Here is a 14,809-nt window from a genome sequence, read left to right on the forward strand (position 1 = left end):
TCGGCTGTAGTTCCTGATCCAACAGTGGTAGAAGTTACAGAAGCCCATGAAGTGCTGTAGCTTTTTGAGGGAGCACAGTCAGGGCCATGTAGCGATGGCTCGCACTTTCTCTGGATCCATGGTTATGGTTTGGGGTGAAGGGATGTAAAAAAAAATTATTTGGGTGTGGAAATGGCATTTCTCTAGCTTGCAGTACAGTTCATTTTCGAGGAGAAACAAGGACTAAATGGATGTGACAGATGTGGTCTTGGGGGTCCTCGAAGAAGATGAGGGTGTCGTCAAGATAGATGAACACACGCCTGAGCAGTGTCTCGGATGATCTTTCAAGGGGAGATGGTAACGGTTCTTAATGCTGATTTTGTTGAGTCCACAATAGTCGATGCAGGGACGGAGAACTGTATCTTTCTTATTGACAAAGAAGAATCCTACTCCAGTTGGGGACTGGAATGGTCAAATGAAGCCACGCTGTAAGCCTTTCAGTGATGTAGTCATTCATGGCCTGGGTCTCAGGAGGCAAGAGGGAGAACTCATAACCTTGGGGAGGAGGTGGATTGCATAGTCATGTAGACTGTGAGGTGGTGGGGTGCTGGCTTCCCATTTACTGAAGGCAGCAGCTAAGTTATGTTATTCCTGTGGACGTTTGATGAGGTCAAGAGTTTCCTCCAGCTCCATGGATTTACGGGTGGATGTCAACTGAGGTTGCAAGCAGATGGTCTAGCAGATAGGTCCCAAGTTCAGCAGTGAACTGCATGACCAGGTGAAGTGAATGTTGTGAGTGGAGAACCAGGGGTAACTTAAGATTAGAGGAGTGTTGGGTGAGTCGATAAGGAGGAATTGGATGGACTCATGGCACTCCCCCGTGCTCGTGTGCACAGGCCGTATGTGCAGTCTGACCATCCCAGACTCCAAAGGATGCCCGCCATTGTCCTGATGCAGAAGGGGTGAGGGAAAGGCTTGGCATGAGCCTCCTGTGTGCAGAGAGCTGTCAGGGTGTGGAAGAGGACAGAGAGACTGAGTCATGCTATGGCACTGCAATGAGAGGCCGAGGTCAGCTCACCAGATAGAAAGCTCCTCGTATCTACCTGCTGGTGCTGTTTCCCAGACGCAGTGGGCGTTTGATGTGTGGGTGATTGGTTACCCTGCAGTAAGTGCCCAAGTTGCTTCCCCACCAGTGCCCACACGCTGGGGGGAATAAGGGAGCTCTCCCCAGCTGTATGGGATCTGGAAGCATTGCTGATGAGGATCCTACAGGCTGGAATGGAACTGCGGTTCTGACTGATAATCAGAATGGTTGTTCCATAAGACGCTTGTCGGTATGGAGGGCCAGAGCAATAACGTTTTTGAGGTTGGTGGGCATCTCCTGGGTAGACAGCTCATCTTTCAAGTGCCCTGGGAGTCCGTGATGATAACGGGGCAGCAGTACTTCCACACTCCGCTACGAAGGTCCCGAATCCCATGGTGTAAGCCAACACCAAGCGTGAGCCTTGACGCAGGTGAAGCATCTGCTCCACTGCCTCCCTTTCACTTCCCGGCACATCTGAGCAGTGAATTCCTCATATTTACTGCAAATAGTGACTACATAGCCCCAGCTAGCGACGGCCCAGGTCAGAGCTCACCCAGCCAAGAGAGAGATGACGAAGGCAATCTTGGCTCAGTCCATAGAATGTGCGAGCTCGAAGTGTAAGATGCAGTGAGACAAGAAGATGCAGCAACAGGTTGGGGACCTGTTGATGAGTTTGGGTACTGGAATTGGGGCTCTGAGGAAGGAGGTTGACTGGTGCAGAGTTTCTGTATCAAAACGGGGAGATGGAAAAGAGTGGATAGCAAATGGTCAGTGGCTTCTAGATCATATACTCTTGTCAGCGGATGACTTCCTTTGGGTAAGTAAATTCTGCTGGATCAATCACTGGTTCACCCATCCTGTCAGGAGATGGAGAGGAGGCTTATCCCAAATGCAGAGCAGCTCAGACAATACAATGATCAACGATAACTTTAATAATAGACTGCAAAAACAACAAGCCATGAGGGGCCAAAATATGACAGAACAGATACCAAAGACTATGAGAAATGGATTGAGGCCGGTTGAACAGTGACAGTGGGTGAGTGTTGGGTTTAAATAGGCTGCAGGAGATGAGCTGGAAACAAATGATAGGTGACTCCTGTTGCAACACGAGTGAATCTGCAGATGCTGGAAATAAATAAAAACACGAAATGCTGGCAGAACTCAGCAGGCCAGACAGCATCTATGGGAGGAGGTAGTGACGACATTTTGGGTCGAAACCCTTCGTCAGGAGTGAAGTAACATTTGATGGTCGGGGGGGATAAGAAGTGGGGGGAGGGATGAAGTACAGAGCTGGGAAGTGATAGGCTGGAGGGAAATGGGCTAGGGGGAAGGTGGAGAATTATGGGGAATAAAAGAGAAAGAAAGGTAGGGCTGGGGGAGATTATAGTGAGGGGGAAAAAGAGAGAGAAAGAGAACCAGACTAAAATTATAGATAGGGATGGGGTGGGGGGGGGCAGGGGTATCAACGGAGGTCTGTGAGTTGAATGTTCATGCCGGCAGGTAGGAGGCTACCTAGGCGGGAGATAAGGTATTGCTCCATCAACCTGTGTGTGGCCTCATCTTGACAGTAGAGGAGGCCATGGACAGACATATCAGAGTGGGAGTGGTCTGTGGAATTGAAGTGTGTGGCCACAGGGAGATCCCACCACTGCTGGGTTGAGACTCGGAGGTGCTTGGTTGTGCAGGCCTGACAAACTTACATGTTTTATTTACAACGGCATAATTTATGATCATAGTTCCCCAAGGGACTTGGCCCTTTCTTACTGAGCAATATTCAATGTAAGGTAGCCCGCATCTTTGAGATCTGTTACCTTCTCCATGAGTTCATCCTCTGCACCAGTACTATATGTTTGATGAGACCACTCTATACTGTATAACAACTAAATTCTGGCAGGTATTTATTACCTTTTCATTGTAATACCCTAACTTGCCACTTTAGTATGGGGCCCCACAACTTCACCTGCAGATGATTTCTGCTTCCTGCTTTTTCTTTGCTCCACCCAAAAAGACATTTGATTTTCTGAACTAGGGTCCTTCCTCCTGATTTCATCCCATTCTTTCATCTCACTGCCTCCGTGCCTTCTTTTCCATTTTGACAAACTTTTCTGAAAGAGGAGCATCTTGGAAAAATGAACTCCCGAGCTTATTCACGTTGAATTCTGTGTCTGTAGGGCTACGACATCATACCCATTCATTCATCCATCTTGTTACATGCATTGCATGCATTCAGATGAAGAGGCTTTAACTTGGTCCATTCCTCTTTACCATTTTTTCTTGCTCTGGCTCTTATTAAAGGAGTACCATTCTCTTTGTCCCTTCATGACAGTCTCTCTTTCCCCATTTTATACTCTGCACCATTGCTTTGTTTTTTTATTTAACTTTCTACACTTCCCCTCTACCCACTTCTTGTCAGCCCACCATTAGATTTGTTGGGACATTAGTACCAGCCCAATTCAAGTGAAGCTGATTGCAGTGAGCATTTCTCCTTTTCCTAGGTACTGCTGCTGGCCAATTGGTCGTCTGCCCATGTCATTTTCCTCCCTTCCCTTCTTATGCTCCCATACTTTCTAGGTGCTCTTATTTGAATTCCACCGCTCAGATTCAGAGCTCTTGTCATATCACAGCATAGGAAGCTACAATACTGCAGGTTTTGGGGAATCTAATATAAAAACAGAAGTTGCTGGAGACACACAGCATTTCTGAGAGGAAAAAGATGAGTTAATGTTTCAGGCTGAAGATGCTTCATCATGGAGTGAGAAGGAGAATCAACTTAAGCCATTAACTGTTTTTCTTTCTGCAGATGCTGCCCACCCTGCTTAGTGGTTCTAGCATTCTCTCTTGCTACTTCTTATTAAAATCAATATCACCCCATGTTTGTAATATCTGTTTTGTGGCCATAGACACAATTGACTGCATTATTTTCCTTCAATACTTCATCAGTGGTGTACAGATAGATGAGATTGTACTCGCCTCATTAAATAGTCCAGTGGTATCCAAAGAATTTCAATAATGATTGGTCATCTGCCATCCTCATGAGTACCTTGTGTATCCCACAAGGATCAATCTTTGGCCTTCTCCTGTTTCTCATCTATGTGTTGCACCCTGGCAACATTATCTAAAAGCACTTATGGTACTGATAGTGATGACATCCAGCTCTATCTCACCGCCACCTTCTTTGACCCCATTCCTGTCTCTAAATTGATAGATTCCATGGCCAGTATCCACTATGGGGTGAGCAGATGACCAGGGATGTCTTTTGATGAGGTAGTGAAATTACCTAAATCATTATATTTGTTTCAATATACAAACTCCATTCCCTGGTCACTATTTCCATATATCTCCCTGGCAACCATGGAAAATAGAACATAGTAGAGCACAGAAACAGGCCCACAATGTTGTGCCAAGCCAACTAAAAGGTAAATCAAAAACAAATCCCTCCTACCTACACAATATCCATATCCCTCACGTTCAAATGGTTCAAACAGTTCTATTTATCATCATAGAATGTATACAGTGTACAACCCAAAATACTTGTCTTCAGACATCTGCAAAATCCAGAAGAATGAATGACAAAAAACATTAGAACCCCAAAGCTTCCTCTCCCCCCTCCCCAAGCAACAGCGTCAACCTCCACCCTCCTCCCATGATCATTCAGCAAAAAACACTAGCACCCACCCAGCTACAGCCAAGTACTCAGAGACCATGATCTGTAGTCAACAAAGCCTATTGTTTACTTGACGTGCCACAGGCGCGCTCTCTCACTAACAAAGGACAGAGAGATATCACCCACTTCACAGGGAAAGGGGAGACTGACAGTCGCTGTAACAATATTACAGTCTGCACGCCACTTTTTACTCTGAGATTCCTGACCCAAGAATCAGCAGCAAGCTCTCCGTACATCGAGAGAAAGAGAGAATATGCAACTGCGTGACTACAGAGATCTCTGTCCATTCATCTGTTGCAGCGAAATCCTGATGTTCCATCTCCCACGACACCTCAGTAGGCAACACCAGTCATCCACAGGGCCACACAAGGCCGCACTCCAGAGGCGCCATCCTCCAAGCCCATGTGTCTGTCTAAGCAACTCTTAAAAGCCTCCACTGTATTTGTCTCTACCATCATACCAGACAGTGCATTCCAGGTAGCCACCGCTCTCGAGTAAAAAGCTTCCCCCTCACATCCCCTTTGAACCTATCCATTCTCACCTTAAATGCATACCCTCTGGTATTAGACATCTCTGCCCTGGGAAAAAGATACTCCCTGTCTCCTTCCTCTATGCCTCTCATAATCTTATAAATCTCGATCAGATCTCCCCTCAGCCTCCAGTGCTCCGAAGAAAACTACTCAAATTTGTCCAGCCTTTTGTAATAACACATGCCCTCAAAACAAGGCAGCATCCTGGTAAACCTCTTCTGCCCCCTCTCCAAAGCCTCAACATCCTTCCTATAGTGGGGCAACCAGAACTCTATGGAATACTTCAGATGTATCCTAACCATAGTTTTATAATTTGTAATATAACCTCTTTTGAACTCAGTCTTGACTAATAAAGAAAGCACTCCGTAAGCCTTCTTAAGCACCCTAATGACCTATGTAGCCACTTCCATGGAGCTATGAACTTGGACGCCAAGATCTCGCTGCTGTTAGTGGTCCTGCCCTTAAAAGTGTACTGAATCCTTGTACTTGCCCTACCAAGGTGCAAAACCTCACATTTATCTGGGTTAAACTCCATCTGCCATTTCTCAGCCCATATCTGCAACTGATCTATATCACCCTGTATTCTCTGCCAATCTTTTATACTAGCCACAATTGCACCAATCCTATTCCTGACCCTTTCCTGCCCCCCTCTTGACCACAACATCATAGCTTCATGAACTGATCCATGCTCTCAGTTCATCACCCTTACTCATAGTTCACCTGGCATTAAAATATTCACACTTTAAACTATCTGACCCATCATACTCGTTATTTTGATTTTGTCTTTCAATTCTTTTTCTGACATCTACTTCTGGTCTGATCCTTCCCTTGTTGACCTGGAGCTCCAGTTCCCAGCCCCTGCAAAAGTCTGAACTTCCCTGAGTAGCATCAGCAAACCTTGTGGCCAGGATATTGGTTCCCCTCTGGTTGAGGTACAACCCGCCCATCTTGTACAGGTCACCCTTCCGCAGAAAAGGTTCCAATGATCCAAGAACTTAGTAGGTCAAATATAATAGCAGAATATAGCATTAATGTTAAGACTCTTGGCAGCGTGGAGGATCAGAGGGATCTTGGGGTCTGAGTCCATAGGACACTCAAAGCTTCTGTGCAGGTTGACTCTGTGGTTAAGAAGGCATACTTTGGCCTTCAACTGTTGGATTGAGTTTAAGAGCTGAGAGGTAATGTTGCAGCTACATAGGACCCTGGTCAGACCCCACTTGGAGTACTGTGCTCAGTTCTGGTCACCTCACTACAGGAAGGATATGGAAACCATAGAAAGGGTGCAGAGAAGATTTACAAGGATGTTGCCTGGATTGGTAAGCATGCCTTATGAGAATAGGTTGAGTGAACTCGGCCTTTTCTCTTTGGAGCGACGGAGGATGAGAGGTGACCTGATAGAGGTGTACAAGATAACGAGAGGCATTGATTGTATGGATAGTCAGAGGCTTTCTCCCAGGGCTGAAATGGCTAGCACGAGAGGGCATAGTTTTAAGGTGCTTGAAAGCAGGTACAGAGGAGATGTCAGGAGTAAGTTTTTTACACAAAGAGTAGTGAGTGCGTGGAACGGGCTGCCAGCGGCAGTGGTGGAGGCAGAAACAATAGGGTCTTTTAAGGGACTCCTGGATGGGTACATGTAGCTTAGAAAAATAGAGGGCAATGGGTAAGCCTAGGTAGTTCTAAGGTAAGGACATGTTCAACACAGCTTTGTAGGCCAAAGGGCCTGTATTGTGCTGTAGGTTTTCTATGTTTCTGTGAAACCCTACTCCCTTCACCATCTCCGCAGCCACTCATTCATCCATGCTATCACCCCATTCCCACCTGCTCTCACCCATGGCACAGGGACTAATCCTGAGATCACAACCTTGGAGGTCCTTCTCTTCAGCTTCTTTCCTAACTCTATATACTCACTGCATAGGAACTCTTCCCCATTTCTGCCCATAACTTTGGTGCCAATATGCACCATGACCTCTGGCTGATCCCCCTCATCCTTGAGAATATCCTGCAGCCGCTCCAGTACATCCTGAACCATAGCACCCGGGAGGCAACACACCATTCTGGTGTCTCGTCTGCAGTCACAGGATCTCCTGCCTGTCCCCTAACTATCAGGTCCCCTATCACTACTGCTCTGCCTGTCTTTGTGCTTCGCTGCTGAGCCTCAGAGCAGGCCACAGTGCCTTGAGCCTGGCTGCTGCTGCCATGGCCTGATGGGACATCACCCCATCAGTATCCAAAGAGATGTACTTGTTGCTGAGAGGAATGGCAACAGGGGAACCCTGAGCTGACTTCTTAATCCCCTTACACACCTACTTTCTGAAGCCCGCGGTCTGGGTGCGACCACCTCAGCTAAAGGCTTATCTGCAATGTCTTCAGGTTCCTGGACAATTCTGAGTACATCCAACAGAAGGATATTGGCCTTCCTCGGGTTCAGGTGTAAACTATCCTTTTTGTACAGGTCATACTTCCCCCAGAAGAGATCTCAATGGACAAGAAATCTAAATCCCTACCCTCGGCACCAATTCCTCAGACAGCCAAGTCATCTTATTTTTGCCCTCACTGGAACATGGCAAAGGCAATGATCCATATCCTTGACCCGGGCAGTCAGGAGCTGAAGTTGGGTCCTCATCCCGCAGTTGTGGTTTGAAACTGCTCACTGTTGAGACTGTTTACCATCTTGGCATCAAGTTTGGTTCTGATGTGTGGGTCCTGGATCCGTGTCACCCTAAGATGGTCTATTTGGTCATATTGCCCGAGCCTAGCTCTGTCACTCATTGATACTGAAACTTCATTCACTCTGATTAACATCTCTCGTACTAATCACATCTGCACAGTGCATTCAGCTACAGCTCCGTACAAACCATGTTAGAGAACTGGAGCTGAAGATGGATGACCTTTGGATCATGCAGGAGACTGAGGAGGTGATAGATAGGATCTACAGGGAGGTAGTCACCACTAAGTTGCAGGAGGCAGGGTGCTGGGTCATTTTCTGGAGAGGGAAAGGGAATAGGCAGACAGTGCAGAGTGCTCAGTGTGGCCATTCCCCTCAATAGTAAGTATACCACTTGAGATACTATTGGTGGAGGGGGGGGGGGGAAATCAACTGGGGAAAGCCACAAAAACCAGGACTTCAGCACTGAGTCTGGCTCTGTGGTTCAGAAGGGAAGGAGAGAGAGGAATGCAGTAGGAGTGAAAGGGGGCAGGAGATCCTGTAGATGTGAGGGGAAAAAAGCACCTGGATGGTATGTTGCCCCAAGTGCCAGGGTCAGAGACATCTCAGATCAGCTCCACAGCATTTTAAAGGAGTAGGGTGAACATCCAAAGTTGTGGTACATATTGGAATCAACAACATAGATAGGAAAAGGGATAAGGACCTGAAGAGAGAATATAGGTATTTGTGTAGAAAGCTGAAAAGCAGGACCGCAAGGGTAGTGACATCTGGATTGTTGCTCTGCCATGTTCCAGTGAGGATAAGAACAGGATGACTTGGCAGATGATTGCAAGTCTGAGGTATAGGCGCGGAGCACAGTGTTTCAGATTTATTGTCCATTGAGATCTCTTCTGGGCGAAGCTCTGCCAATGCTGTACAAAAAGGATAGGGTACACCTGAACCTGAGGGAGACCAATATCCTTGTATGCAGATTTGCCCAAGCTGTTGGGGAGGGCTTAAACAAATTTGACAGGGGAGCTGGGAACTGGAGTGAGAGGGCAGGGGATGGAGCAGTTGGTATACAAGTAGATGCTGTGTAGTGAGACTGTGAAGGATAGGCATGTAATAGGGCAAAAATGCAGTCAGTGAGATGAGTTCAAGTGTGCATTTAAGCTAAATAGTAGGTTCAACAGTTCAACAATTTTGAAAAGTGAGGATAACATAAAAGGGAAGGCGAGTGCAAGAGAGGTTATGAAAAATCTCCAGAATAAATAAAAAGACAAAAAGTTTTGAAAGGAATAAGAATTTAACTTCTGGTAACATGGGGGCAAAATGGAAAAGGGTGATGAATCCAGGAATTAAGGTGTTATGTTTGAATGCACGCAGGATACAGAAAAAGGCAGATGATCTTGTAACACAGTTGGAAATTGGCAAGTATGACGTGAGCATCACTGAGTCGTGACTGAAAGAAGATCATAGTTGGGAGCTTAACAAAGAGGATAAACATTGTATCAAAAGGACAGGTAGGAAGGAAGAGGAGGTGGAGGGTACTGTTGAAAAATGAAACCAAATCCTTCAAAAGAAATGATATAGGATCGGAAGATGTAGAATCCTTGTGGGTAGAGTTAAGATGGGAGTTGTATGCAGGCCTTTGAGCAGTAGCTGAGATGGCTCAGAATAGAATAACACCCTGTTAGAATAGAGACAAAGAGAAATTTCTTTAGCCAGTGGGTGTTAAATCTGTGGAATTCATTGTTGCATATGGCTGTGGGTATATTTAAATCAGAGGTTGAGAGGCTCTTGATTAGTAAGGGTGTGAAAGGGTATAGTGAGAAGGCAGGAGAATAAGGCTGAGAGGGATAATAAATCATTCATAATGGAATGACGAAGCAGACTTGATGGGCCAAATGGCCTAATTCTGCTCCTATGTCTTATGGTCTATAGTCTTATAAGCTCATTTAAAACTCTACTCTCCAAGTCCAATTCTTCCATTACTCGTATATTTGTAGGACCTAACTGGCACCCTGGTTAAACAATGTCCTAGTTTTAAATCTTTCATCCATCTCTAAATCACAAATACCTTGCCTGCTGCTCCAGGCAGAACACTAAAATAATGTTGCCCTGTTGAATGTGCTGTTTCTTTCTCTCTTTCTCTCTCTCTCTCTCCCCCCCCCACCCCCGACCTGTCAAGTTAGTGTAATAAATTAAAGAGCGATCATAATTGAAGCTAAAGGAAATTTTGCGGCCTTTGATATTATATTTCACTAGCTTCCAAAAACATGAGTAATAAACATGACAAGCTGAACAACTTTAACGTGCATAACTGCACTAAAAATGCAGTCCAATCCCTGAAAGGTACTCCACAAGTTACTTTAATACGTCTGTGCATTTTGCTATTTCTTGATGACTGACTCTGTTCCTGGGTTTATTTCAGTGAATTATGGCACATGCTTCCCATCACAAGAATGTGAATTGCAGAAGAGAGGGCAAAGAAAAGATTTACAATAATGTTGTCAAGACTGGAGAATATAACAGGAAAGATAGGCTAAGTTTGTTTGGAATTGAGAGAGGATGTAAGTGAAGTGTATAAAATTGTAAGTGTGAGACAGAGGAGGAAGTGTGAAGGTATGAAGGAGTGACTACGTAAAACCAGGAGATACAGATTTAAAGTAAATGGTAAAAGGATTAGAAGTAAATTACTTTTATTCACGAGCTCAGCTTCTTTCTACAAGCCATTAGACTTATAAATTCACATGTCTGTGAATTGCGACAGTCATAATGCAAAGATTATTACTCCCACACGTTGTGGGATGGATGTGAGATTTAAATAAATTCAATTCAGATGCAGGCAAATAGGATGAGCAGGAAGCCGCTGGGTCAAAGGACCTGTTTCTATGCTGTATGACTCTGACACCTGGGTCAGAATAGACAAGTTGGACCGAAGGGCCTGTTTCCAAGTCACGTGACCCTATGACACCTTGGTCAGATTAGATGAGCTGGGACAAAGGGCCTGTTTTTGAGCTGCAGGATTCTACTCAATAAAATATTGGTGGGGAGCCAGGCTACCTGAAGGGTTGATGATGGCACAAATGCTCAACCAATGTAATAAAAGATTCCTCCCAGCCTGGTCCACTTCCACTCCCCCCCCCACCCCCATACACACCCTCCTCCATCAGGCAGAAGATACAAAAGCTTGAAAACGTAGCACCAGGCTCAAGACACAGCTCCTATCCCACGGTTTTAAGACACTTGAACAGGACACTAGTACCATAAACATGAACTCTTGATTTCATGATCTACCTCATCCTGGCCCTTGCACTTTCTCTGTAATAACTGTAACACTATCGTCTGAGGCAGCACACACAAAATGCTGGAGGAACTCAGCAGGCCAGGCAGCATCTATGGACAAGAGTAAACAGTTGACGTTTCAGGCCGAGACCCTTCCTCAGGACTGGAAAGGAAGAAGAGAAGTGAGAGGAAGAAGTGCAAGGTGGTAGGTGATAGTTGAAACTGGGAGAGGGGAGGGGGTGAAGTAAAAAGCTGGGAAGTTGATTGGAGAAAGAGGTAAGGGGCAGGAGGGGGAATCTGATAGGAGAGGATAGAAGACCATGGACAAAAGGGAAGGGGGAGAAGCACCAAAGGGAGGTGATGAGCAGGTAAGGAGATCTACTGTATCCCGTGCACCCAATGTGGCCACCTGTACTTCAGTGTAGATTGGGAGACTGCTTCGCCAAGAATCTTCTTTCCAGTCGCCACTCATTTCAATTCTACTTCCCATTCCAATTCCAACACATGGCCTTCTCTACTGCCGCAATGAGGCCATTCTCAGGTTGGAGGAGCAATACTTTATATTCCACCTGGGTAGCCTCCTTCCTGATAGCATGGAAATTGATTTACTGACCTTCTGGTAATTGCCCCACCCTTTAGCATTCCCCATTCCCCTCTCTTACCTTCTCTCCTTACCTACCCATTACTTCCCTCTGGTGCTCCTCCTCCTCCCATTTTTCCATGGTCTTCTAACCTCTCCTATCAGATTCACCCTCCTTCAGCCCTTTATCTCATTCACCAATCAACTTCCCAGCTCTTTACTTCACCCCTCCCCTCTCTCCTGGTTCCACCTATCACCCACCACCTTGTACTTCCTCCCCTCCCCCCACCCTTCTTCCTCTCACTCTCATCTTCTTTTCCAGTCCTGATAAAGGGTTTCAGCCGGAACCGTCGACTGTACTCTTCTCCGTAAATGCTGCCTGGCCTGCTGAGTTCTGCCAGCATAATGTGTCTTTGGATTCCCAGTATCTGCAGATTTTCTTGTGTTTGTGGCTATATTCTGAACTCTATACTAACCAATTATTGAATATGTGCTTGATGTACAGTAACCTAATGGTTGTGGACTAAGAGCTGGAAAATGACAACACCCTACTATGTTCTTCTTCAGCTACTGTGGATACATTGAGCTGAATAGCTCACAATAATTCTTCTGAGTGCTTTTTCATAATCTGGAGTTAGTGCAAGGGCTTTTGCATCAAACTTGCATCTGGCATTGCTCTGAGTCCTCAGTGATTATTGAGCAAAAATATTTACGTGTATCTCAGCTACAAATAATTGGCGAGGCACCTCAAATTTCAAAGTAAATTTATTATCAAAGTACATGAATGTCACCTTGAGATTCATTTTCTTGTGGGCATTCACAGTAAACAAAGAAACACAAATAAATCAATGAAAAATTGCTCACAACAAAGATGGACAAACAAGCAATGTGCAAAACACAACAACTGTGCAATACAAAAGAAGCAATTAATATATACACTAATAAATAAATGAATACCAAATAAATACTGAGAATATAAGTTGTAGAGACCTTGAAAGTAAGTTCATAGGTTGTGAAATCAGTTCAGTGTTGTGGTGAGTGAAGTTGAGTGAAGTCATTCCCTCTGGTTCACCACCCTTATGGTTGAAGGGTAATAACTGTTCTTAAACCTTGTGGTGTGGGTCCTGAGGCTTCTGTACCTCATTCCTGATGGCAACAGTGAGAAGAGAGCATGGCCTGATCTTTGATGATGGATGCTGCTTTCCTGCAGTAGTGCTCCCAGTAGATGGGCTCAGTGGTAGGGAGGGTTTTACCCTCGATGGACTGGGCTATATCTACTACTTTCTGTAGGCTTTTCCGTTCAAGGGCATTAGTGTTTCCATTCCAGGCCATGATGCAACCAGTGACTATACTCTTCAACACACATATATAGAAGTTTGTTAAAGTTTTAGATGACATGCTAAATGTTCACAAACTTATAAGAAAGTAGAGATGTTGTGCCTTCCTTGTAATGGCACTTACTGTATGTGCTTGACCCAGGACAGATCCTCCGAAATGATAACATCAAAGGTTTTAAAGTTTGTGACCCTCTCCACCTCTGGTCCCCTGATGAGGACTGGCTCATGGACTTCTGATTTCCTACTCCTGTAGTCAATAATCGGCTCTTTTGTCTTGCTGACGCTGAGTGAGAGGTTCTTGTTGTAGCACCATTCAGCCAGATTTCCAGCCTCCCTCCTATTTGCTGATTGCTTATCAGTTTTCGGCCAACAACAATGGGTCAGCAAATTCAGTCAGAATTCTGTCAGCAAAATTAAATATGGCATTGGAGTTTTGTTTTACAGGGGTTCCCAATCTGGGTCCCATGGAATAAAGAAGGTTAGGCTGCATGGCATAAAAAAAGGTTAGGAACCCCTGTTTTAGAAGAATGGGTTTTTTTTAATGGGTTGCCTAAGAGAGGATAACCTAATCCCATTGGTTGATCTATCCAGTTCTTCCTACACTTATCCCCGGTCCCATCATCTGGCTTCTTTGCCCTCTTCCACACACTCCATCTGCCCATCATCCACACTCTCTTCCCACTGGTTCCCCTCCTCCAATGTTCCCATCAGCCCACCCAACTTCCCTCATTTGGCTCAATTCCTCACCTTCCTCTCCTGTCATATTTCATCACTTTCAGCCCTTTCTCATCTCCACCTGTCTCCTCCCAGCTTCTGTTGCTACTTCCACTCTCCCATCCACACCTGGATCCATATATTACCTGCCAACTTTTGCTCCGCTGCTTCCCACCACCTTTTCCTACTCACTACCTCTCCTCATCTTTCAGTCCAGATGAAAGGTCTTGACCCAAAAATAATGAAGGCCCATTTGGTCCCCCACAGATGCTGCCTAACCAGCTGAGTTCCTCCAGCAGATTGTGGGTTGCTCTAGATTCCAACACCTGCAGCCTCTTCTGCCTCCATCCTGAAAAGATCAAAGTGTATTTAACAAACTTTGCTCACGAAGTACCTCTGAATCATACTACCTTTAGTAACACATTGACTGTTTCCTTCTACGTTTCCAGTTGAAATTGTAGACACAGTAGATGTTTACCTCAACATGCTGAGAACCATCTTTGACTTCAGTGCCATCAGAGGATTACTCACTGGACCTAACCAATTGAAAATAAGGATAGATGCCATGCATGGAGGTAAGCTGAAGCATTGCCCAGCTGGATTGATGACTGGTTCTTGTTATATTTCTTTTGTTATGGTTCCTTCTAGCTACAGAAAAAAGTAACATTAATGTAAATAATAACTTATGCAATGATTGGTAGCAATGACCGGGTAGAAACTTGTGTTTAGTCCTTGGTGTTAAGTGCTTATGTAATTCCCTCCCAACATTTGGTTCTGCTGGAGTCAACAGATGCATATGTGTGGGGTACAATTCACCAGGTCCTGATGTAGGATTCCAGCCCGAAATGTCAACAGTTGCTTTCCTCCCACAAAAGCTGCTCAACCCACTGAGTTCTTCCATCAAATCCTTTGTTAATTCCAGTTCCAGCATCTGCATTTTCTTGTGTTTCCAGATACAATCCACGGTCAGTACTCACTTACATAGGTGC

The 14,809-nt window shown here is 45.2% G+C and overlaps 1 protein-coding gene across 1 annotated transcript in view; it reads left to right on the forward strand.

The window, feature by feature from the left end:
• Positions 1-14,809, forward strand: part of pgm5 (phosphoglucomutase 5) — a 274,198-nt gene that overhangs the window by 92,163 nt on the left and 167,226 nt on the right. The window contains exon 4 of the mRNA XM_059973848.1: positions 14,270-14,395. Coding sequence (XP_059829831.1) covers positions 14,270-14,395 — 126 coding nt within the window. The remainder of the gene's footprint in view (positions 1-14,269; positions 14,396-14,809) is intronic.

Source organism: Hypanus sabinus, chromosome 7 (genome assembly GCF_030144855.1).
Source record: "Hypanus sabinus isolate sHypSab1 chromosome 7, sHypSab1.hap1, whole genome shotgun sequence".
NCBI classification, from domain to species: Eukaryota; Metazoa; Chordata; class Chondrichthyes; order Myliobatiformes; family Dasyatidae; genus Hypanus; species Hypanus sabinus.